The sequence below is a fragment of the Oncorhynchus kisutch genome, linkage group LG8, assembly GCF_002021735.2.
Source record: "Oncorhynchus kisutch isolate 150728-3 linkage group LG8, Okis_V2, whole genome shotgun sequence".
NCBI classification, from domain to species: Eukaryota; Metazoa; Chordata; class Actinopteri; order Salmoniformes; family Salmonidae; genus Oncorhynchus; species Oncorhynchus kisutch.
The window spans coordinates 27,021,278-27,048,365 of record NC_034181.2 but is presented as its reverse complement, the minus strand read 5'-3'; the positions used below and the strand labels follow the sequence as shown (position 1 = coordinate 27,048,365).

The window sequence follows — 27,088 nt, the reverse complement described above, 5'->3', positions numbered from 1 at the left end:
ATAGCGGGATTTCTTGTAAGCTTCCGGGTTAGAGTCCCGCACCTTGAATGCGGCAGCTCTACCCTTTAGCTCAGTGCGAATTTTGCCTGTAATCCATGGCTTCTGGTTGGGGTATGTACGTACAGTCACTGTGGGGACGACGTCCTCAATGCACTTATTGATAAAGCCAGTGACTGATGTGGTGTATTCCTCAATGTCATCGGAAGAATCCCGGAACATGTTCCAGTCTGTGATAGCAAAACAGTCCTGTAGTTTAGCATCTGCTTCATCTGACCATTTTTTTATATACCGAGTCACTGGTTCTTCCTGCTTAAATTTTTTACTTGTAAGCAGGAATCAGGAGGATAGAGTTGTGGTCGGATTTTCCAAATGGAGGTTGAGGGAGAGCTTTGTACGTGTCTCTGTGTGTGGAGTACAGCTGATCTAGATTTTTTCCCCCTCTGGTTGCACATTTAACATGTTGATAGAGATTTGGTAGAACTGATTTAAGTTTCCCTGCATTAAAGTCTCCGGCCACTAGGAGCGCCTCCTCTGGGTGAGTGGTGTCCTGTTTGCTTATTTCTTTATACAGCTGACTGAGTGCGGTCTTAGTGCCAGCAACTGTCTGTGGTGGTAAATAAATAGCCACGAAAAGTATAGCTGAGAACTTTCTAGGCAAGTAGTGTGGCCTGCAAATTATCATAATATACTCTACTTCAGGCGAGCAAAATCTAGAGACTTCCTTAGATTTCGTGCACCAGCTGTTGTTTACAAATATGCACAGACTACCCCACCTCGTCTTACCAGAGTGTGCTGTTCTATCCTGCCGGTGCAGCGTGTATCCCGCTAGCTGAATATCCAGTTTTGATGTCCCGTTGGTTGGATATTTGTGATCGTACCTCGTCTAGTTTATTGTCCAATGATTGCACGTTGGCGAGTCATTTTGATGGTAACGGCAGCTTTCCTAGTTGCCTTCTGCGGGTCCGGACGAGGCATCTGGCACTTCTTCCTCTGCGTCGCTTCCTTTTGCGAATAATTGGGATGTCTGCCCTGTGGGGTGTTTGGAGAATATCGTGTGAGTCCTGCTTGCTGCTGTTGTTGTTGTTGATTTTCTTTTTGTCTTATCCGAGGTGAATGATCGCTGTCCTGATATCTAGAAGCTCTTTTCTGCCGTAAGATACGGTTGCAGAAACATTATGTACAAAATAATTTACAAATATCGCAGAACTGTGCACTCTTTGGAGAGATGTGTGGCCATGTGGAGACACCAGTTAGTCCTCTCACTCAGACCTTTGTCATTTTTTTGTCTATTTGTTGTACATACCCCACATTTTCCCAGGAATATTCTTATCATGTTACTGAATGTATCCAGAGTATTCTCAGATTTCGTTATCAAAGCAGGCGGCGAAAAGTACATAAAATGCATAAAATCAACAGGGTCATGTTTGGATTCAGTCTTGTGTCAGGTGAACTGTTGTGTCCTCAACTTTGATCTTATAACTTTCCCATTGTTGCGTTCTGAGAACATGAAATATGCTTATTCATGTCACTGAGGGAGAGAGAGTAATGTATAACATTTACATTATATCAGGAATCCTATTGAAAGATTGAGTACTTAGGGTTAGATGGTCTGGAACAGAAGTTAATGGTTACCTGTGGAAGGAAGGTATATAGTGTGTGCAATTAAACTTGTAAGGTGCTGAGTGCAGGGAAGCGATCACATGTGGCAGGCATTGATAAGGGGAGAGAGCCGTGGATTAGTGATGAAGGGGGTCGAGTTCAAGTCATGTTAAAAAAGTTTATGGCCTTATTACTTAGTTTCCTGCCTAGCAGTAAAGATACAATGTTTGTTCAGATGTGTAGGAGGAGACTCAGCCTAGGAGGAAGGGTTAAATATCAGTGCTTGTGTGAAAATGTTTTTGTCTGAATGCAGCTGTATTGACCCCCTGGGAAGAATTAACTTAGCTTTCATAGTCTCCGTTGAGTTTTTTACTCTGAGAATTAGAACCTAACACCATAATCTCCTAACTGTTCCCTTTCAGTTGCTACCATGCAACATTTACATTTATCCCTATCCATATAGGCCAATTCCCACGAGTGTAAAGGGTTGACCTCTCTGGGATCGTTCGGGACGCTAGCGTCCCACTTCGCCAACAGCCAGTGAAATTGCAGGGCGCCAAATTCAAAACAACAGAAATCTCATAATTAAAATTCCTCAACCATACAGGTATTTTACACCATTTTAAAGATACACTTCTCGTTAATCCAACCACAGTGTCCGATTTCAAAAAGGCTTTTCGACGAAAGCAGAACATATCATTATGTTAGGTCAGAAACTAGTCACAGAAAGAATTCAGCCATTTTCAGATTTCAAAACAACTTTACGGCAAAAGCACAATATTCAATAATCTGAGAACAGGTTCAGCCACAATAGCAAGCCATACAGTTACCCGCCAAATTGTGGAGTCAACAAAAGTCATAAATAGCATTATAAATCTTCACTTACCTTTGCTGATCTTCGTCGGAATGCACTCCCAGGACTCCCAATTCCAAAAGAAATGTTTGTTTTGTTTGATTGCATATATATTTATGTCCAAATACCTCCACTGTGTTCGCGTGTTTAGTTCACTATTCCAAAGGCACAATGCGCGAGCACAAAATCCAGACGAAAAGTCAAAAGCGTTCCATTACAGTTTGTAGAAACATGTGAAACGATGTTTACAATCAAGACTTAGGGTCTTTTTATAATAAATCTTCAATAATAATCCAACAGGACAATAGCGTATCCATTACAGAGGAAAAAGAAGGAACGGCGCTCCCGCGTGACCGCGCAGTAAACAACTGATTGGCCTCAGCCTAGTCCACTTGTTGAAACAGCTCTTATTCGACACCCTTCCACAATAGAAGCCTCAAACAACTTTCTAAAGACTGTTGACATCTGCTGGAAGCCTTGGGAAGTGCAATCTGCGCCCCATAGACACATATTGGATAGGCAATCACTTAAATGAAACTACAAACCTCAGATTTCCCACTTCCTGGTTGGATTTGTCTCAGGTTTTCACCTGCCATATGAGTTCACAGCCTCCAGAGTTACAACATCATAATCTACACAGAGCTCCACCCACACCAACCACATTACTCACAAAGCTTACACGTCTACTGAGTCAGTCTCTAGGTCATGAGGGTCATTGTGTTGTATAGTGCAGGACATTTGAAGCAATGACTGGATTTCAATGGCGATATACATTACCTTTGCCCAGTTCTTTCTCTGTAGTAGAAGCACCTGTCTGCTCAAGGTCTAGGCACTTGTCATCTCCCGCCTGGACTACTGCGACTCGCTGTTGGCTGGGCTCCCCGCTTATGCCATTAAACCCCTGCAACTTATCCAGAACGCTGCAGCCCGCCTGGTTTTCAAACTTCACAAGTTCTCCCATGTCAACCCGCTCCTCTGCACACTCCACTGGCTTCCAATCGAAGCGCGCATCCACTATAAGACCATGGATCTTGCCTACGGAGCAGCAAGAGGAACTACCCTCCCTACCTTCAGGCTATGATCAAACCCTACACACCAACCCAAGCACTCCATTCTGCCACCTCTGGTCTATTTGCCCTCCCACCCTTACGGGAGGGGAGCGCAGCTCCGACTCAGCTCAGCCCAAGCTCTTCTCTGTCCGGGCACCCCAATGGTAGAACCAGCTTCCTGAAGCTAAGACAGCAGAGTCCCTGTCCATCTTCCAAAAGCACCTGAAACCCTACCTCCTCAAAGAACATCTTAAATAATCCCCCTTCTAAAAAATGTTAAATGTAGGATGTATGACCCTGAAATAGCTTTCTATGTTCACCTGTCATGCTAAAGTACATAGGCCCTTTGACATTCTCACTCACTGTCCAGCTAGTATTGTATTTCAAGTTTGTGTCTGGTTCATAATACATTTTTTGGAAGGAACGCAACTAATTCTGAGTATTTCATGTATTATCATGTATTATTCTGTATCATGTATTATTGTGTATCACATGTGTGACCTGTGTTCTTTCCTGTGTTTCCTCAGATAACCGTTGTATGGACCGGCACTTCCTGCCCACGCGCTCCAAGCAGCTGATGGCCCTGGCCAGCTTCCCCGGGGCTGGCAACACCTGGGCCCGCCACCTCATAGAGCTGGCCACTGGCTTCTACACAGGCAGCTACTACTTTGATGGCTCCCTCTACAACAAAGGTACTGTAGACCTATCCTGGAGGTAACAGGTGACATGGGAACTGGATAGTTATACATTGGGAAGTCATGCAGTCACTTAAACAGCCAAAATTACACTATTAAGCATGTTCACGTTTTGTCGTTGTTGTTTCTTCTTTTAAAAGGCTTCAAAGGTGAGCGAGACCATTGGCGGAGTGGTAGGAACGTCTGCATTAAAACACATGAGAGCGGCAAGAAGGAGATTGAAGCCTTTGACGCCAGCATCGTCATGATCCGCAACCCTTATAAAGCCCTCATGGCTGAGTTCAACCGCAAATACGGCGGCCATATTGGATTTGCCTCACAGGCCCACTGGAGAGGGAAAGGTGAGACTTCAGCCAATGATACAGTGCCCTTATTGCTATGTAATTATTGCTGTAATTACAGTGTAACAACTATTGTCATTGCTCTTTATATGACTTTATTTACACTGTACTAAGGGTTGGGGTTGAGCCAGGATGTGGACAAGAGGCTAGGGTATGGGCTACGGTTAATAGGGTTACTGCTATAAGTACAGTGTAAGTACAATGTGTAGTTACAATACTGTTACACAGTAATTGCGTGAGTATAGTTGTACAGTAATAAGGGTAATGTAAAGTTTTACCCAATTGTCTGCATTATTGATGAGTCATGACTAGGTGAACTCAACAGATATGAACAGGGTTGGTATAATGTAGATGTGCCCTTCCGCCATTATGCGACTGTGTGACAATGTTCAGTGGCTCTTTCCTTGTCAACTAATGTGATAAACCACAGAGGATTTCAATTTACAGTACCAGAAAAAGTTTGGACATGTCTACTCATTCAAGGGTATTTCTTTATTTTTACTATTTTCTACATTGTAGAATAATAGTGAAGACATCAAAACTATGAAATAACACATATGGTATCATGTAGTAACCAAAAAAGTGTTAAACAAATCAAAACATATTTTATATTTGAGATTCTTCAAAGTAGCCACCCTTTGCCTAAAATCTAAAATTCTAAAATCTATTTTGATTTGTTTAACACTTTTTTGGTTACTACATGATACCATATGTGTTATTTCATAGTTTTGATGTCTTCACTATTATTCTACAATGTATAAAAAAGTAAAAATAAAGAAATACCCTTGAATGAGTAGACATGTCCAAACTTTTGACTGGTAATGGGGCAGCAGGGTAGCCTAGTGGTTAGAGCGTTAGACTAGTAACCGAAAGGTTGCAAGTTCAAGTCCCCGAGCTGACAAGGTACATATCTGTGTTTCTGCCCCTGAACAGGCAGCTAACTCACTGTTCCTAGGCTGTTGTTGAAAATAAGAATTTGTTCTTAACTGACTTGCCTAGTAAAATAAAATAAAATAAATTTAAATGATAGAATGGCGTTTTGGACTTCGCCTTCTGCATTAACACTAAGAGAGAATCAGATAGGACCTTGAGGAAGTGCCAGTATGTTGTCACTATGTAGTTTTGGGATGTGTGAACCTTAGCCTAGGCAATATGAGAAACTATGCTTGGTTTTGTGAGATGAGTACAGCAGATGTGCAATGCATGTGTGAGTGTACAGAACATTAAAGACACCTGCTCTTTCCATGACATAGACTGGCCAGGTGAAAGCTATGAGCCCTTATTGATGTCATTTGTTAAATCCATTTCAATCAGTGTAGATGAAGGGGGGGTGACAGGTTAAATACTGTTTCAGTATGCATGTTGAGAAATGAACATTGGTATATGTTGGTAAGAGTAAGGGATAAGTTAATAGGCTTACGATAAGAGACTTTCAGAGGGAAGACTTCTCTTTGCATGTTTTCTCCAAAATACAAATTTGAGTAATCAGTTTCTCTGCACACTTTCTAGACTCTACAATCACTTTTTCAATTTGAATTGTCTTCTGATATTTTTTTATTTTATTTTTTGAACAGATTATCGTGTTATAAGATTTTCTCAATTTCAGCTTCTCCAACAGGCAGATTTTTTAAATGTTGTGTTGTCGCATTATGTATTTTTCCCTCGATACACTCGAGTGTGTCAGTAACCATGGCAACCGGCTCCTATCTGAAATCTCCAGTGAGATTGTCCTGGGAGAGAGATGAAGACTTGCAGACCCCAGCATTCAAAACCATCAGCAGATTCAGACTGCTGTCTGCCATGATTGTTTCTCTTTTATTTGTAGGTGTAGCGATAGGAGCGTTAGAGAGACAAAATACTTTCTGACAGCTGCCAGTTGTGATCTGGAGGGAAGAAGAGTCCCTGGCATGCTCCAAATGACACCATAATACCTATAAAGTGCAATACCAGAGCCCATATTGAACTAAATAGGGAATAGGGTGCAGTTTGGGATGGAATATCTGAGTCAGCAGGACATTGTGTAAGAACGTTAGAGTTACTGTTGCCTTTCAACGCACTGTAGCCTTATACAATTACCTTGGGGGCATAAATTATTTTGGCCAGAGTTTGAATGCTACACATGCATAAGTATCAGTAGGCTATGTGTCATATTCGGAAGTGGTCTCTGAATGATTATGTGGATGATTGAATTTGTCAAAAAGATTATCCGACATTCTCAAAACCAACAATTGTCCCTTGGCTACATAATTCAGTTATTCACTCAGAAATGGCCAGAAATTAACTGCACATTCTGACTTCTAACTGAATCCCAACTAGCTGACAAGCAAACAAACGTCTATCCATTCACATACTACATTCAAATGGTTGAATTGTACTATCCTGCTCTGATTAGGAGAGTCTACTGTAGTTATTTAACCAAACCTTCCTGGGCTTGGCATACAAAACATGAGGTTTGTTCAAGGGGGATTTAATAGCTGTGGTGTTTTGGCTGCCAATTCCTTTATGAGCTGTAGATTATAAATGATTGAAAAGTTTCTCCAGTAAAGTATTCCAAAATTGTATGGTGAAGTGAACTGTCTTAACAGCCAATTGAACAACAGTGTAGACTGTGGGGTGCTGGTAGACCTACTGGTGCCACAACAGGAGATCTCTGCTCAACAGTATGTTTTCCCATGAAGCTCTCCATTGACCCTGGTGGTAAATCCTGAGCCTCCCAGACTGCAGCAGGTCTGTCTGTCTACTAAAAGGACTAAAACTGGCTTTGCTACATGTCATTAATTGAATCCCCTTAACGAAGCCCGTGTCTCAGAGGATGCATAATGTGCTGTGATTACACTAGTTGAATTGCACCAGACCTCTCAAATGAAATAACATCAGTGTTTGAAGATTATTCTGCAGGGAAAGGAGATGGGGGAAGGGGGTGTGTACCTTTCTTCACAGCTTAATTTCCTGCTAGAAAAAAAGGATGTGCCTGCTAGAAGAGAGGCCTCCTCTGTTGAATTCACTACCCAGGAATCCCTGGGGATGTTTAGAGCTGCAGAAATTACCTGCTTCTCTCAAATTGTATTCTTTACTGCTGTTCATTCAGCCAATAGTTCCCCATTTATGGGTGTTCCATTTTTTTATTAGGATAATTTACACTTTGATGTATCCGGGGCACAATTGTGTACCCTTAAAAAACAAAACAATCTGTGTCCTGTGTTGTTTTGCAGAGTGGCCTGAGTTTGTGAAGAACTATGCTCCTTGGTGGGCATCCCACACACTGGACTGGCTGCGTTATGGGAGGAACGTCCACGTGGTCCACTTTGAAGAGCTGAAGAGGGAGCTGTTCTCCAAGCTCAAGGACATGGTCCTGTTTCTGGGCCTGGAGGTGGCCGAGGACCGCCTGCTCTGTGTAGAGGGACAGAAGGATGGCAACTTCAAGCGCTCTGGCCTGCGTAAGCTGGAGTACGACCCGTACACACCCGAGATGCGTGCTAGCATTGACGAACTGGTCATGACTGTAGACGCTGCCCTTAAGAAGAGGAACATGGCCGGGGTGCCCAAGGAGTACCGACCAACTTCGAGATGATATGATCTCCTTTCCTTTCCCTCTCTCTCTCTCTTTCTCACTCTGTTATAATATCTCTTCCCTTTGCACATATTGTTCTGGGATCAATGGCATCCATGTCCAAAAATTCACATGACCTGAAAATCTATGTGTAGGAAATACGTTTGTATTTAAAGTACTTCCCTATTCCCCTCCACCTCTTTATTTGTCTCCTTATTTCTCACATCCCTTTTTCTTTATTAGTTTAACTGGCTGATTATGACAACAGCATCAAGATGTATACTGCTTTAGAAATGACATTTAGCTACTTGGCTGATGAACATGGATTCATTGGGGAACTCAAATAAGGACCAATGAGAAGCACTTCCCCCTCTATGCACATGTATGTGTTGTGCACTATGACTTAACATTAAGGTACAGTAGCTGTGTTGGAAGCACATCCAAGTACATAATGGTTGGATTACTGTCAACTGACCAAAAGGAGCAAATTCCTGTTAATCTGAAAGTGATGATTAAAAAGAACTGTAAGAAGTCTATGTGTATGCATAATGTATGTTATTGAACAGGATCTGCTGCTATCACAGATTAGAATAACAAATACTCTTTTATGAAATGGTTTAAAAATGGTCACAAAACCTTTTAATGGGCTGTCATTTTCCGACTAAATGTTTTGTTTTGTTAGAGCTGAAATATACAGTGCCTTGCGAAAGTATTCGGCCCCTTTGAACTTTGCGACCTTTTGCCACATTTCAGGCTTCAAACATAAAGATATAAAACTGTATTTTTTTGTGAAGAATCAACAACAAGTGGGACACAATCATGAAGTGGAACGACATTTATTGGATAACTTTTTTAACAAATCAGAAACTGAAAAATTGGGCGTGCAAAATTATTCAGCCCCTTTACTTTCAGTGCAGCAAACTCTCTCCAGAAGTTCAGTGAGGATCTCTGAATGATCCAATGTTGACCAAAATGACTAATAATGATAAATACAATCCACCTGTGTGTAATCAAGTCTCCGTATAAATGCACCTGCACTGTGATAGTCTCAGAGGTCCGTTAAAAGCGCAGAGAAGAACAAGGAACACACCAGGCAGGTCCGAGATACTGTTGTGAAGAAGTTTAAAGCCGGATTTGGATACAAAAATATTTCCCAAGCTTTAAACATCCCAAGGAGCACTGTGCAAGCGATAATATTGAAATCGAAGGAGTATCAGACCACTGCAAATCTACCAAGACCTGGCCGTCCCTCTAAACTTTCAGCTCATACAAGGAGAAGACTGATCAGAGATGCAGCCAAGAGGCCCATGATCACTCTGGATGAACTGCAGAGATCTACAGCTGAGGTGGGAGACTCTGTCCATAGGACAACAATCAGTCGTATATTGCACAAATCTGGCCTTTATGGAAGAGTGGCAAGAAGAAAGCCATTTCTTAAAGATATCCATAAAAAGTGTTGTTTAAAGTTTGCCACAAGCCACCTGGGAGACACACCAAACATGTGGAAGAAGGTGCTCTGGTCAGATGAAACCAAAATTGAACTTTTTGGCAACAATGCAAAACGTTATATTTGGTGTAAAAGCAACACAGCGCATCACCCTGAACACACCATCCCCACTGTCAAACATGGTGGTGGCAGCATCATGGTTTGGGCCTGCTTTTCTTCAGCAGGGACAGGGAAGATGGTTAAAATTGATGGGAAGATGGATGGAGTCAAATACAGGACCATTCTGGAAGAAAACCTGATGAAGTCTGCAAAAGACCTGAGACTGGGACGGAGATTTGTCTTCCAACAAGACAATGATCCAAAACATAAAGCAAAATCTACAATGGAATGGTTCAAAAATAAACATATCCAGGTGTTAGAATGGCCAAGTCAAAGTCCAGACCTGAATCCAATCGAGAATCTGTGGAAAGAACTGAAAACTGCTGTTCACAAATCCTCTCCATCCAACCTCACTGAGCTCGAGCTGTTTTGCAAGGAAGAATGGGAAAAAATGTCAGTCTCTCGATGTGCAAAACTGATAGAGACATACCCCAAGTGACTTACAGCTGTAATCGCAGCAAAAGGTGGCGCTACAAAGTATTAACTTAAGGGGGCTGAATAATTTTGCACGCCCAATTTTTAAGTTTTTGATTTGTTAAAAAAGTTTGAAATATCCAATAAATGTCGTTCCACTTCATGATTGTGTCCCACTTGTTGTTGATTCTTCACAAAAAAATACAGTTTTATATCTTTATGTTTGAAGCCTGAAATGTGGCAAAAGGTCGCAAAGTTCAAGGGGGGCGAATACTTTCACAAGGCACTGTACTATATGTATACTTCCATTTGCTGAATACTGTATATTTGAAAGCTACTGAACTTAAAATGAGGATGTGGTCCAAACCAGTGCCTTAGATGGCTGCAACACTCCGATCCGATCCGTGACTTGGTTGGAGAAAGCAACCAACCAAGTTTGCGAAAGCAAACAAGGCCTAGATTGAAACAGATAAAGAATTAACTGGTGATAGCAGACACCCAAATAGAGGATGATTTGGCAAGTCAGAGGTGGAACTGCATTGGAGCCTTCAAATCGGTGAGCAGCTGCTCTTGCGATCATTGTCATGAAGCAAACACCCGCCCCACTCAAGTTAGAAGTTCAGAACGAGAAAGTGTAGGCTATATAAGAAATAATTACCTTCAAATGTAAAAAAATCTTTAAATAAAATACTGAGGGTTTCTATCATCCTAATGAAGGTGTAGATTACATCTCACATTAGTGTTCTAATATTTTGAACAATGCTGCATAGGGTTTCTGATAATGCAACTCAGTGCGATCCAATGGCAATGTCTGTGTTAGGTATAATGCCAGGAGCCACTTGTGGCTGTGTTGGCTGAGTGGATTTGACAGCTCTAACCGCTATTGGATATTGGCTAAAGCGGATCTGATTGAATAGAGCCAAGTCAACCTAGAAGAAGAGGCAGTGAATGGGACTGAACACTCGTCTCTCCATCCATCCCTGCGGACACACCATGAGGACAGGTCTCCCCACTCTTCTCCTCATTCTTCAGCAGTATTCCTATGAGGAGAGCCTGAGGTGATACAGCTCGATCATACAGCATCTCTAGTTTTCTGGAGCATTGGCCTCACATAAAACTGTGCTGTATCAGTCCTACTGATGTATTATACAGAAGTGCTTTTGGTTACTGACAACAGCTCTGGAACACTGAATATTAAACCCTCTATAGTTTGTTTTGACCAACAGGCTCAATGGAACATTACTGCCTCTTGTCAAGACAGCCCTTTCAATAACTAGCCTCGATTCTACTGATCAACTCATCGAATGCTTGTTCATCCGTCTCGTCAGAGCTGGTCAGCTAACCACACTGTGCACAATGAATTTATTGTGGATTCATTGAATGTTATTTTCTGTAAACAGCTCTATTTCGTATCTACCACTTCTGCTAAATGACTCTGCAGAACCAGTAGTTTTTTCTCAAAATGGTGGCCTTATTGCTTAATAAACTGGTCACTTAATGCATCACCAGACGCACTAGTGTTGAGAGTGTTCTAACTTCTGAAAACAAAATACCAAGGTTCTAGTTATACAATTAATGCAACTGCTGTGTCTGAAATGATAGAATGCTTGAGAACTCAAACAGATTTCCATTGGACTAATACAGTGCCTTCAGAAAGTATTAATACTTGTTCCACATTTTGTTGTGTTACTGCCTGAATTCAAAATTGATTACATTAATTTCTCACCCATCTACACACAATACACCATAATGACAAACTGAAAATATGCTTTTAGAAATTTTTGCAAATTTATTGAAAATGAAATACAGAAATATCTCATTTACATAAGTATTCACACTTTGTAGATTGCAACTTTGGTGGAAATTACACCTGGTTAAGTCTCTAAGTGCTTTCCACACCTGGATTGTGCAACATTTGCCCATTATTATTTTTTTAATTCTTCAAGCTCAGTCAAATTGGTTGTAGATCATTGTTTGACCACCATTTTCAGGGCTTGCCATAGATCCTAAGTAGATTTAAATCAAAACTGTAACTCAGCCACTCAGGAACATGAACTATTTTCTTGGTAAAGCAACTCCATTGTAGATTTGGCCTTGAGTTTTAGGTTATTGTCCTGGTGAAAGGTGAGTTAATCTCCCATTGTCGGGTGGAAACCAGACTGAACCAGGTTTTCCTCTAGGATTTTGCATGTGCTCAGTTCCATTCCATTTCTTTTTATCCTGAAAAGCTCCCCTGTCCTTAACGATTACAAGCATACACTTAACAAGATGCAGCCACCACTATGCTTGAAGATATGGAGAGTAGTACTCAGTAATGTGTAGTATTGATTTTCCACAATAATAATACTTTGTATTCCGGATAAAAAGTTAATTGCTTTGCCAATTGTTTTGTAGTATTACTTTAGTGCCTTGTTACAAACATGATGGATGTTTTGGAATATTTGTATTCTGTACAGGCTTCCTTATTTTCACTATGCCAATTTGGTTAGTATTGTGGTGTAACTACAATGTTCTTGATCCATCCTCAGTTTTCTCCTATCACAGCCATTAAACTCTAACTGTTTTAAAGTCACCATTGGCCTTATGGTGAAATCCCTGAGCGGTTTCCTTCCTCTCCGGTGACTGAGTTAGGAAGGACTCCTGTATCTTCTGGGTGTATTGATGCACCATCCAAAGTGTAATTAATAATGTCACCATGCTCAAACTTAGAACTATTGTCTGCTTTTTTGTACCCATCTACCAATAGGTGCCTTCCTTAGCGAGGCATTGGAACACCTCCCTGGTATTTGTGGTTGAATCTGTTTGAAATTCACTGCTCAACTAAGTTACAGACAATTGTATGTGTGGGGTACAGAGATGATGTAGTCATTCAAAAATCATGTTAAACCCTATTATTGCACACAGAGTGACTTAAGCTCATTTTTACCCCTGAACTTATTTTGGCTTGCCATAACAAATGGGTTGAATACTAACCCTACCCCTTTTTGAAAGAACTGTAGATTTCAATACAGGCTGGGGTTTACAATCAATGATAGTATGCCACCTCACTTTGTTGCCGAGGAATGTCATTCAACGCCGTTGAGTTCTCAAGCATACCCACATAGTATACTGTAACTGTATTTTTACATTTTGTGTCTGTATGATTGACTTCATAATGAAGAGATAATGTAGGTTGATTATTTAACTGAAAGTCTAAGGTGTTGGGGGAAGGGGTTCTACTAAGCTACTGTAACATATGGCATTGTTTTAAGATGGTCATACCATGGATGATTTAGCTATTGGTTTAAACATTTTAGGACCCCTTTAGATAAGCAGAAAATATGACATTATTTGATAAAAGTATTGAATTTGGCCTTTACTACTATAGCCCATAGAAATGCATTGAATAACACATTCATGAACGGCAAAAAAAGACAGTCAGAATTATTCTAAAAAGGAATAACGTTTTGAAGTATCTGTCCCATATCCAGAAGCGGTGTGTGGGTAAAATCACTGTGGAAGCCAGAAAAAGTCATATTACAACCAATGTTATGTGATAATTGCATTGTTTGCTCTATAACCTGTTCATTCATTTGCCTTGCGACCGTGATACAGTATATAGGCCTAAAGGCTGAGACAATAAGAAGACACAGTGGCAGAATAAATTCAATCACACCTTTGTTTTATCACAAAACCGGATAGCAACCTCTGTCCGGTTTAGTCAACAGAGCATATTGCATGTAACAAGCAGTACATGACCTACAGCATGGTCTTCTTGACAGCATGGTCAAGAAAGTTCATGTTTCCGCCATTTTCGGACCACTAAACAACTATTGATTTCGAACCACAGAGAGTTACAGCAAGTTACAAAGGAAACAAGAACTGTCTCCACTATTCCAGCACCATTTCAACTTCAAATCAAACATCAAATCACCTCTGCTTAGTCTAATACAGTGACAACTAAAAGATACCAAAAACAATTAAGTCCAATCTACGTAAACTAAATATGATGTGGCTGTCCATGGTTCTGATTTCTGTGTGTGCGCGTTTGTGCAAGTAGAGAAATATGCTGATGCCATCCTCCTCTCTTTCATGTTGATGAAACGGTTTATCACTCTGTCATAAAGTACACGCTTTTATTTTTTGTTGTCCAAGGCTACCTGTCTAAAATGCTTGCTAGCTAGCTGAACTTCCATTCAAGGATTGGTATACTCAGTTATCACCATCACTAGCTGGGTGTTCTGTGTGCAAGGAGTTTAATATTCATTTAAATAAAAAAAAATCTATATCTACATCTATAGGTACATATTGAACATCCATCCTCTTAGGTCAGGGGCACAAAATGTATGAATTAATGGTTGGATCAGAAACACCCTTATAATCATTGGCCAGTACGGAGAAATAAGTAAAATCACAAGTCAAAATCGCTATCTCCATCCATGGCTAATTTAGGAAAGTGACAATTTTAGCTAGCTAGCCACCAGCGGACAACACAATGAGATGCAACAATTGAAGTTGTTTCTGTCAATGACGAATGCTCTATTCAATGCAATGGCCTGTATCAATGTCATACTCGTTTGGACCAGACAGCATTAGATAGATGGCCTACACATAGAGAGAGAGCGGGGTGCTGTTTTGCTCACTCTGATGCTTTCTTCGGTGAGATGCATTCAGCCTCTTTCGAATTGAAGGAAAAATGATGAAACACAGAGAGGTGAAAGCTACATTTGATATGTTTTTGCTAAATGTTCTTGGTACATTTTTTGTGGGAAGCCTGGCTTCCCTTGGCATCCATGAATACACACGACTGCCTATATCTAGGAGATATAAGAAAGCTCAGGAAATATTTTGGGTTATGTTTCTTAGATTGGGTGCATCAATATACTCTTAAGGATTCAATATTTTTGTTCACATATTTAATTTGAATATGACCCAAAAAGCCTTTCACCGTAAATTATGTAACTGAAAGCTTACTACTCCAAAGGATGAAAAGGCATTTTCTTAGATTAGTTTAGATTAGAGTTATCTACTATACTTAATTTGACTTGATATACGATCCTTGATTATTGTTATGAGTAATACTGAGTGACACACCCCATTTTCTATTGTAGATTGCTTTGGTATCGAAGAACAAGCTATACAATAGTCCCACCCATACTGTAGGTACTGTGCATCAAGAGCATAGAAAAACTAAAATAAATCCAAATAATCTGTAAGTGAAGCATTCTGGTTCAATTTTATACACCCACCACTTTATGTTAACTGATGATCAATGTGCATATGTCTCTATTGTAGACATACTGTAGAGCAATGAAAGACAAGATTACTTGCTATATACAGTGCCTTGCGAAAGTATTCGGCCCCCTTGAACTTTGCAACCTTTTGCCACATTTCAGGCTTCAAACATAAAGATATAAAACTGTATTTTTTTGTGAAGAATCAACAACAAGTGGGACACAATCATGAAGTGGAACGACATTTATTGGATATTTCAAACTTTTTTAACAAATCCAAAACTGAAAAATTGGGCGTGCAAAATTATTCAGCCCCTTTACTTTCAGTGCAGCAAACTCTCTCCAGAAGTTCAGCGAGGATCTCTGAATGATCCAATGTTGACCTAAATGACTAATGATGATAAATACAATCCACCTGTGTGTAATCAAGTCTCCGTATAAATGCACCTGCACTGTGATAGTCTCAGAGGTCCGTTAAAAGCGCAGAGAGCATCATGAAGAACAAGGAACACACCAGGCAGGTCCGAGATACTGTTGTGAAGAAGTTTAAAGCCGGATTTGGATACAAAAAGATTTCCCAAGCTTTAAACATCCCAAGGAGCACTGTGCAAGCGATAATATTGAAATGGAAGGAGTATCAGACCACTGCAAATCTACCAAGACCTGGCCGTCCCTCTAAACTTTCAGCTCATACAAGGAGAAGACTGATCAGAGATGCAGCCAAGAGGCCCATGATCACTCTGGATGAACTGCAGAGATCTACAGCTGAGGTGGGAGACTCTGTCCATAGGACAACAATCAGTCGTATATTGCACAAATCTGGCCTTTATGGAAGAGTGGCAAGAAGAAAGCCATTTCTTAAAGATATCCATAAAAAGTGTTGTTTAAAGTTTGCCACAAGCCACCTGGGAGACACACCAAACATGTGGAAGAAGGTGCTCTGGTCAGATGAAACCAAAATGGAACTTTTTGGCAACAATGCAAAACGTTATGTTTGGCGTAAAAGCAACACAGCTCATCACCCTGAACACACCATCCCCACTGTCAAACATGGTGGTGGCAGCATCATGGTTTGGGCCTGCTTTTCTTCAGCAGGGACAGGGAAGATGGTTAAAATTGATGGGAAGATGGAAGGAGCCAAATACAGGACCATTCTGGAAGAAAACCTGATGAAGTCTGCAAAAGACCTGAGACTGGGACGGAGATTTGTCTTCCAACAAGACAATGATCCAAAACATAAAGCAAAATCTACAATGGAATGGTTCAAAAATAAACATATCCAGGTGTTAGAATGGCCAAGTCAAAGTCCAGACCTGAATCCAATCGAGAATCTGTGGAAGGAACTGAAAACTGCTGTTCACAAATGCTCTCCATCCAACCTCACTGAGTTTGAGCTGTTTTGCAAGGAGGAATGGGAAAACATTTCAGTCTCTCGATGTGCAAAACTGATAGAGACATACCCCAAGCGACTTACAGCTGTAATCGCAGCAAAAGGTGGCGCTACAAAGTATTAACTTAAGGGGGCTGAATAATTTTGCACGCCCAATTTTTAAGTTTTTGATTTGTTAAAAAAGTTTGAAATATCCAATAAATGTCGTTCCACTTCATGATTGTGTCCCACTTGTTGTTGATTCTTCACAAAAAAATACAGTTTTATATCTTTATGTTTGAAGCCTGAAATGTGGCAAAAGGTCGCAAAGTTCAAGGGGGCCAAATACTTTCGCAAGGCACTGTATATATATATATTTATATATATTATATATATACACATATATACACACACACACACACACACATACATACATACATACATATACACATATTTTTATAGTACGTGCAACAAAATCAAACAAGTATTATGGGACAGATGATTACTTCAATTTTTGGACAGACTTTAACTTTAAGTGGCTATGACTTTCATTAACAGGCTGGCACTATCTGAAAGGGGGTGTCACATTTGAATGCATTTTGTATGGAATTAATGTAATGTGATTACACCCCCCAAAAATAAGGTAATACAATGGAAGTAATGGACAGTGATTCCAAATAAACATCTGAAAAAATATATAATATGACAGTAAAAGTACAAACTCGACAAGGACAAAGATTAAACCCCCTGTCACAGGCGTCGTAAGAAGTGCAGCGTAGTGAGCATACATATTCCTTTTGTTTATAGAAATGCAGCCAAGGAAACGACCGTGAAGCTTAACTTCGGCTATAATGCCTCTAACAAAGTTAACTACCCACACTGAAAGGAGGGGGGAAAAAAAGGGCTACCTAAGTATGATTCCCAATCAGAGACAACGATAGACAGCTGTCCCTGATTGAGAACCATACCCGGCCAAAACATAGAAATAAAGAAACATAGAAAACAAAACATAGAATGCCCACCCCACATCACACCCTGACCTAACCAAATAGAGAAATAAAATAGCTCTCTAAGGTCAGGGCGCGACACCCCTCCTTTGTTGATCAATGAGGAACACATGATATTGTGTAATGTTGACCTGAATATATGCCCAGGATATTCCTGGTATTAAATGTTTCTTAATGCTCCAATGAAGGATGATTGTGATGTTTGTTCTAATCAGTTAAATACACACATACAGTTTTAAAGTAATGAGATCAACAACACATATATATTCATCATTCCCAGTTTTATGAATCACTCACCAAAGTTGTTGCTTAGTATGTATTTAATTCCCATTTTGCACATTTGACTACCCTTACAAAAAGAAATGTAAAAAAACGTGGTTTTCAGACACGTGTGAACAAATCACATGAAAAATGTCACGTGAGGAATACAGTGCCATCAGAAAGTATTCAGACCAAGAGGGTCAATACTGATGCTGAAGTCACAGGTGGGCATACCTCATCACGTGACTATTTTAATGTCAATTTTAACATGTTAACCAGGATCAATAAGGAGACATGGAGTAAGCTTATTTTCACTGGGGTTCTCTTCCAATGTATATTTATTACAAATTTCTCTCAATCTCGGAACCTTGACTCTTAAAATTCAAAATCCTCTCTTTGTAGAAAAGCATCTGTTAACATGAATTCCAATAGCAAACACATTCACAATTTTTCAAATACATTTAATACAGCGGCATAAAATTAACAAAATCCAAATGGACATCAAACAGTAATGGAAGCTAAAACTAGCTAGCTGGGATGAAATGGCAGGCTAGCTAGCACCTAGCACTAAGCTATCTAGCAAGCTAGCAGTTAGAAATTAGCATGCAGCTATTAGATATAGATTAAATAAAAAATTACATTCTAAAATACATATTAACGTGGTTCATATGTACACATGCAAATGCACTCAATATGAGCCCTTGTTTGTAAAAATCTTTACCATTTAAGAGACCCGAAAAGTATCAAATATTTGTTTTAAATCATCTGAGATGCCAACATGTTACCATTGACTTTCATTCAAAAGTGATTTAGCTAGCTAGTTACTTAGCCTCGCTATGCTTATGTTCACGGAAAAAAATCTAATTTGTTTTTCACTTTGTCAAAACAATTAAATCATCAAAATGACCCAAAAAGTCATTACAGTTCAGTTAAAAAATTTATCTTGAGATTTTGAAAACGTAACCATGCATACAAACCGGAACACAGGATATTAAAAATAAGGAGACACCGCTAGCTAACTAGCTTCACGGTTCTTTTCACCGGGCTACTTTCAACAGCCACGGACCAACGTATGAAGAGAGCATGCGCCTGCATGCCTCATCCTCGTGGTAGCACTAAATATACGTGTATCAATGCAACACTATGGAGGGGGAAAAATGAAGTGGATGGCACCATAATAAATTTTTATGCACTTGAATTATTACTTAATTAAAGTAGAATGGCATTACATAATTTGCAATTCCCCCATGTGGAAAAATTGCTACTGCAACACCACTGTTAACACCACTTTTTCACATGGGAGGAGAATAACACTATTTCAGACCCATATGTGACCTTGCAATTACACAATGTGAATGATTCTTACCTGGGAAACTGCAAATGTTAATGTTTTTTACATGTAAACTTGCAACTCATGGGAGGAGAAAACACATTATTCTCCTCACATGTGAAAGGTGGTGTTAACTTGTTAACTCTAAATTGAATACATGTGAACATATAGATTCACATGAGAAAGTTTCAGCTTAACATGTGAAAAAAAGCTATTTCACAATTTGTAAGAGATATTAGTACAGTATGAAGTTCCAAAAGGCTTCACGTTCATCCAAAATAGTTGTTGACAAACAGCGGTTTTGTGAAGTATAAACACAGGGCTCTTCAATAAGATTCTCAGCTCCTCTATAGGATATGGAATTACACTTGACCTTTCAGTGTCACAGCAGATGACCTGACAGATGAATGTTGGCACGGTGGGCTGAATTACATTTCATGGTACAAATCTGATTACACAAAAACCTGTCAACCAAAAGATTGGTGATGCATGGCAGGAAATGCAGAACAATACAGTACAATATTGTTGCTTATGTTACTTGAGTGGTGATGAAAATGACATTCAACTACATTTAAACAATACCGTTACAGCAATTGTGTGTGTGTTACAGGAAATAACTTTAAATGAGTTATTTCCTCAGGGTTAAAACATTTGCATAGTTTGCATAACAGTTGGCTAAGACAGAGCAAATCTTATATTGTCACAACTATGGACCTTAATATGTGAACTTAATGGGTTATTGTATATAAAATATACTTAAAAGGGGCATAAGTTTGCCCTGTTTTACAATATTTGTTGAAAGGCAATCAGACATTTGTATAAACTTTTGAATCAACCTGGGAGAAAGAGGTTCCTCTACTCCTTGAAGAGCGTTCCTCCTCATCAAAAGCATTTTCAATCTTAGAAAGGAAAGAGTTAAAGAATTTCTGCTTGAAGTCTTTGCCCATGAATGCATACAGAAATGGGTTCAGGCAACTGTTTGCACTAGCCAGAGTTGCAGATATTCTTAGCCCTTCATGAATAACAGTTAGAGAAGTTTGATCACCGGCTTTAAATTCCAGAAGGATGAAGACATGGTATGGAAGCCAGCTGATGAAAAACATGGCTATCAGTGCAGTCAGGACCTTGAAGGCTTTGGAGGACCTGGTCATCCTGTTGGTCCTCAGTCGCAGGATGAGGACAGAGTAGCAGAAGATGATGATGAGGACCGGGAGCACAAAGCCACTGATAAATCGACTGACAGCTACAGTTATGTGACTGTTAAGGTGTGGGTATTGATTAAAGCACGTTATGCCATCTGGGGATACCTGACGAAACACTGTGGAGGGAATGCTCAGTGCAACAGAGACGGCCCAGGCAAAAAACACAACTGCAGAGGCCCTCCTCACGGTTCGCTGGTTCTGGGCCCAAACTGGGAATACGACAAGTAGATAACGGTCAACACTGATGACGACCAGGAGGAAGATGCTACTGAACATGTTGAGGAACATCACAAAAGAGGTGAACTTGCACATGAAGAGCCCAAGGATCCACTCCTTTGTTACCATGTGGATTATGTTGAAGGGGAGACAGGCACAAAATATGAAGTCGGAGATGGCCAGGCTGAGGTACCAGGTGGTGTTGACCGTCTTTTTCACCTTGAGACCAGCTATCCAGATGACCACCCCATTCCCACAAACCCCCAGCAGTAAGATGACCACATTGACCACAAGGAGTATGTAGTCCAATGGTGAACTGGGTGATGTATCCGGTGGTTGGCCAAATGAGGACTGAGTTGGAGGGGCTTTGCTATCATCATAATCATAATAATCAATAGTTGGAATTGTTTCTAATGTCACTGCTGCCATGGCTCTCTCGTTCTGTCCAAACACAAGTATAAAAATCAGCTACATCAGAGAAAACAAACAGCAGGACCATTGAATATCATTTCATTCAATACATTAATTTAAGATTTGAGTTTGAAATGTCAGTATTTAGAATGTTATTGAAAAGCTTATGCTGTGTCAACTCAGAACATTTTGTTAAGTTAACTAAGTGATAAAATATTAGTTGCATTGTAATATATTCATGCCATTTTATGTCCGTGAGGTAAAACAAATAAAAAAACACAGTGCCATTAAATGGCACACTATGTCATGAAAATCTCTCATTGACACAAATGCATGATTTACTTGAAGGTACAAGTTATCTGCACTTTGTTTTAAGCTATGCTTTTATAATGACCTATTTTAGGAGTTCCTTTATAATTTATTTAAATTTAGGAACTGAAATTGACATGCAATTTCAAAACTTGAATGAAGCGAAAATAAACCTCAACTTGAATTGCAGCTTCCACCTAAACCTGGTCAGGCACAGCATCCATAATATAACACTGACTTTGGCCCTTTGGATATTGCAGAGGCTGCAGGTTCATACAGTGCCCTGCGAAAGTATTCGGCCCCCTTGAACTTTGCGACCTTTTTGCCACATTTCAGGCTTCAAACATAAAGATATAAAACTGTATTTTTTTGTGAAGAATCAACAACAAGTGGGACACAATCATGAAGTGGAACGACATTTATTGGATATTTCAAACTTTTTTAACAAATCAAAAACTTAAAAATTGGGCGTGCAAAATTATTCAGCACCCTTAAGTTAATACTTTGTAGCGCCACCTTTTGCTGTGATTACAGCTGTAAGTCACTTGGGGTATGTCTCTATCAGTTTTGCACATCGAGAGACTGAAATTTTTTCCCATTCCTCCTTGCAAAACAGCTCAAACTCAGTGAGGTTGGATGGAGAGCATTTGTGAACAGCAGTTTTCAGTTCTTTCCGCAGATTCTCGATTGGATTCAGGTCTGGACTTTGACTTGGCCATTCTAACACCTGGATATGTTTATTTTTGAACCATTCCATTGTAGATTTTGCTTTATGTTTTGGATCATTGTCTTGTTGGAAGACAAATCTCCGTCCCAGTCTCAGGTCTTTTGCAGACTTCATCAGGTTTTCTTCCAGAATGGTCCTGTATTTGGCTCCATCCATCTTCCCATCAATTTTAACCATCTTCCCTGTCCCTGCTGAAGAAAAGCAGGCCCAAACCATGATGCTGCCACCACCATGTTTGACAGTGGGGATGGTGTGTTCAGGGTGATGAGCTGTGTTGCTTTTACGCCAAACATAACGTTTTGCATTGTTGCCAAAAAGTTCAATTTTGGTTTCATCTGACCAGAGCACCTTCTTCCACATGTTTGGTGTGTCTCCCAGGTGGCTTGTGGCAAACTTTAAACAACACTTTTTATGGATATCTTTAAGAAATGGCTTTCTTCTTGCCACTCTTCCATAAAGGCCAGATTTCTGCAATATACGACTGATTGTTGTCCTATGGACAGAGTCTCCCACATCAGCTGTAGATCTCTGCAGTTCATCCAGAGTGATCATGGGCCTCTTGGCTGCATCTCTGATCAGTCTTCTCCTTGTATGAGCTGAAAGTTTAGAGGGACGGCCAGGTCTTGGTAGATTTGCAGTGGTCTGATACTCCTTCCATTTCAATATTATCGCTTGCACAGTGCTCCTTGGGATGTTTAAAGCTTGGGAAATCTTTTTGTATCCAAATCCGGCTTTAAACTTCTTCACAACAGTATCTCGGACCTGCCTGGTGTGTTCCTTGTTCTTCATGATGCTCTCTGCGCTTTTAACGGACCTCTGAGACTATCACAGTGCAGGTGCATTCATACGGAGACTTGATTACACACAGGTGGATTGTATTTATCATCATTAGTCATTTAGGTCAACATTGGATCATTCAGAGATCCTCACTGAACTTCTGGAGAGTTTGCTGCACTGAAAGTAAAGGGGCTGAATAATTTTGCACGCCCAATTTTTCAGTTTTTGATTTGTTAAAAAAGTTTGAAATATCCAATAAATGTCGTTCCACTTCATGATTGTGTCCCACTTGTTGTTGATTCTTCACAAAAAAATACAGTTTTATATCTTTATGTTTGAAGCCTGAAATGTGGCAAAAGGTTGCAAAGTTCAAGGGGGCCGAATACTTTCGCAAGGCACTGTATATTCTGAATCTCGTTTTGTAACTCGATAAACTTGATAAACTAATGTAAATACACTCACTTTTCAAAAACACTGTTCACCCTGGATTCACACAGCTTGAAATAATACTTTTCAAATGTTTGTTCATGTTTTGAAAATAACTTTTTAGTTATCAGATTTATTTATTTATTTTACTTTGGTGTGTCCAACACAAAGATGGTTGGACACAATTTGTTTCTGTCACAACTACAGGTATTTATGACTTTTAATTATATAAATAAATAAAAAATGCATGAAACATAAACAATATTGTAACCAAGTTAACATAAAGCCTAATAAGTGTATATCAATTGACATTCCGTCCCTCAAAACATTGGATTTAATCAGAAAAAGGCACTCACCACACACACACACACAACAGAAACAGCCTGCTGCAGAATCATAAATGCAGTTTAGTAGGGGACAATATTTTTTCTGCTTGTTGTACTCATTTCCTTTTAACAAGCAGCTTCTCTTTCTGTGGTTTACACCAAATATTTACATAAATAACCACAAACATTGTGCAATACAATACAAGTTGCTTATTCAACTTCTTCAGAGAAACAAATTAAACAGGCAGATTGAACAGCACAATGCTTGTGTTTTTACAAATACATGAACAATTCCAACTTCCAATGAGTTCACAGCGGTTGTGTGAAATGTGTTTTCCATGTATTGTTCAACCTGAATATCAACACAGGAGTCTCCAATTATTTTCTCCATCCTGGTCTCAGAGCATATTGTATAATTCTGTATGTAAATCTAAGATACTCCATTTTGTATGATATGTTACGTTTCGTATGGTATGTATTCATTTGTGGATGTCCATCACCCATTTCGTATGATATGTTACGAATGATAATTATATATTATTATATTATATGTTATGAATTTGCAAAACACATGATATGTTATGGATTTTAGTTAGGTGGCTAACGTTAGCTTGGCTAGGGGTTAGGGTTAAGTTTAGGAGTTAGGTTAAATGGTTAAGGACAGAATTAGGGTTAGGGTTAGCTAAATTAGCTAACATTCTAAGTAGTTTCAAAGTAGCAAAAATAAGTAAGTAGTATAAAAGATGCTAATTATGTAAAATGCTAAAGTTGTCTGTGATGAGATTCGAACTCGTAACCTTTGGTTTGCTAGACGTTTGCATTAGGGGAAGAGTTAGCTAACATGCTAAGTAGTTGCAAAGTAGCTAATTAGCTAAAAATGCAAAAGTTGTCCGTGATGAAATTTGAACTCGCAACCTCTGGTTTGCTAGACGTTTGCATTAGGGCAAAGGTTAGCTAACATGCAAAGTAGTTGAACAAGTAGTAAGTTGTTGAAAAGTTGCTAATTTGCTAAAGATGTCCATGATGAGATTCGAGCTCGCAAACATTTGGTTTGCTCGACGTTTTCCTATGTAACCATACCAAACGTAACATATATCATACTAATTTGAGTGTACCGGATTCACGATTAATATGTTATGTCTAGTCTATAAGACCAGGCTGAATTCTCAGATCCTCTATAGCAGGTATTCCCAAGGGGTACGCGCAATACATGACAATTTGAAAAATAAGCCACAGGAGTTTGAGCGAGAATAAAGAAGACTTTTGAGTAGTAAGACATGTATAAAAGCAACAGATAAAGTTAATAAGAAGGGGCTAGAAGCATCTTATATGGTGAGCTACCGAGTGGCTAAGACAGGCAAGCCCCATACTATTGTGGAGGACTTCATTCTTCCTGTTGCCGCGTATATGGCTGGGACAATACTGGGGTAAAAGGACAAAAAAACTATACAGACAATGTCTTCATCAAACAACACTGTTTCACGACGCATCAGTGACATGGCAGGAGATGTTTTAAAACAATTACTGCTTCGCATACAAGCCAATGAATTATATGCGTTACAGCTGGATGAGTCAACAGACGTGGCGGGCCTGGCACAGCTCCTGGTATATGCCCGTTACGTTTATGAGGGGGTCAATTAAGGAAGACATCCTCTTCTGCAAACCAGGAGAGGATATTTTTAAAGTACTGGACAACTTTGTGACATCAAGGGATCGGGAAGGGATTCCCTTCCATGGGAACAGGTGGAAGCAGCTAGGAGAGCAGAGGCAGCCGGAGAAAGGAACCAGCGGTATGTGGGAACACTGCTGGCAAGGAAGCCCGAGAGGCAGCCCCGGGGAGTGTGGCAGAGTCAGGAAGCAGACCTGAGCCAACTCCCCGTGCTTACCGTGGCAAGCATGGGACTGGTCAGGCCCCGTGCTATGGGTGATGCGCACGGTACCGAGGCTGAGTATTCACAGGCCACGGTTCCGAGGCTGATTATTCACAGGCCGGTATTGCCGGGGAGAAGCTGGCATCCAGCCAGAACGGGTGGGGTCAGCTCTGCGCTCGAGCTTCACGGTTTGGTTTTTGTTCTTCGTTTTGTCGGCGTCAATTTTGAATAAAGAGAAAATGTACGCTTACCATGCTGCACCTTGGTCCAGTCCTTCCAACAGCCGTGACAGACACCCTGTACAGATTTCCACCGCACATGTCGTTCAGCCTACTGTTACGAAAAACACAACATTGAAACATTGCACCCCAAGGCCTGTAAATCTGTAAGCAGTTGTGACATTAACAAGAAATGTCCAAAATGCCAATGCAATTACAACCTTAAAATAGACAGCCCTAAACCGCATGTGTGTGGAATCATACATTGTCCAATCTGTAAAGGGCCTTTGAAAAGCAGAGACGCTGAAGTGGTTCAAGAAGTGCCACACGAGTGTTATATAGCCCTTGGCTGAAGATGAACATTCAGAGAAATACGTGTTCTATGATTTTGAGACAAATCAGCAATCGGGTTCATTTGCCTATTTTTGTATCTACCATGACTTGAAATGGTGAAAAGTGGTCGGCAGAGGGACCCAATTGTGCACGGCTCTTTCTAAAACACTTTAGAAAACCCCAGTACAGAACCTTCACGTTTATAGTGCACAATTCTAGAACCTATGACTCCTACCTTCTTCTGAACCCCTTGATACAGCAAGGCATTGCATCCAGTGTCATAGCTCAAGGTAGTAAAATCGTGTGTTTTGTAGACCCCGCCTTCAACCAGAGATACATTGACAGTTTAAGCTTCTTACCCATGAGAAAACTCTGTGAAAGGCTGGTTTCCCCACTTCTTCACATCTGAGGAGAATCTACATTATATTGGATCTTATCCCAGCCCCGAAAATGTACGGGAGTGATCAAATGTCTCCCAAAGAGCGTGAGAGATTCATGACATGGTATGAGACAGTAAGACATAGCAACTTTGATTTCCATAAAGAGATGGAATCATACTGTAACAATGATGAGGTTAAACTTCATGAAGAATGCCTCAGATTCAGAGAAGAGGTAATCAAAGATGCAGGCATTGACCCCTGGAGTTGTACAAATATTGCATCGGCATGCATGAAAACCTATCATACACACTTTCTACCTACAGCATCTATAGCTATCCCCTCGCCTGACAACTACCGACACCAATTCAAGTCATACTCTAGTGTGTCCATTCAATGGTTGGAGTACTTGGCCGAGGATAAAGACATTTTTATTCAACATGCTTTGAATAAAGGAGAAAATAATATTGGACCCTACTGTGTAGATGGATACACACAGATTGACGGGGTTGAGACCACGTTGTTGGGGTTGAGACCAACGGTTGTTTCTTCCATGGTTGTAAATCTTGCTTTGTGCCCCAGGCCATGTGTGTCTTAACCCAAAATAC

The 27,088-nt window shown here is 40.1% G+C and overlaps 2 protein-coding genes across 7 annotated transcripts in view; one reads left to right on the top strand and one right to left on the bottom strand.

The window, feature by feature from the left end:
- Positions 1-8,621, top strand: part of LOC109895959 (WSC domain-containing protein 2) — a 92,243-nt gene extending 83,622 nt beyond the window's left edge. For all 6 annotated transcript variants that reach the window (XM_031829989.1, XM_020490100.2, XM_020490096.2 and 3 more), the window contains 3 exons: positions 4,029-4,193; positions 4,337-4,537; positions 7,750-8,621. In XM_031829989.1, coding sequence (XP_031685849.1) covers positions 4,029-4,193; positions 4,337-4,537; positions 7,750-8,108 — 725 coding nt within the window. In that variant the 3' untranslated portion in view covers positions 8,109-8,621. The remainder of the gene's footprint in view (positions 1-4,028; positions 4,194-4,336; positions 4,538-7,749) is intronic.
- Positions 8,622-17,960: 9,339 nt separating this feature from the next.
- Positions 17,961-23,802, bottom strand: LOC109895961 (C3a anaphylatoxin chemotactic receptor-like). The gene is made up of 2 exons (XM_020490101.2): positions 23,712-23,802; positions 17,961-21,146 (listed from the first exon to the last, which is right to left on the bottom strand). The coding sequence occupies exons 1-2, from the start codon at positions 23,751-23,753 to the stop codon at positions 20,094-20,096; spliced, it is 1,095 nt and encodes a 364-aa protein (XP_020345690.1). The 5' UTR covers positions 23,754-23,802; the 3' UTR covers positions 17,961-20,093.
- Between the last annotated feature and the right edge of the window lie 3,286 nt (positions 23,803-27,088).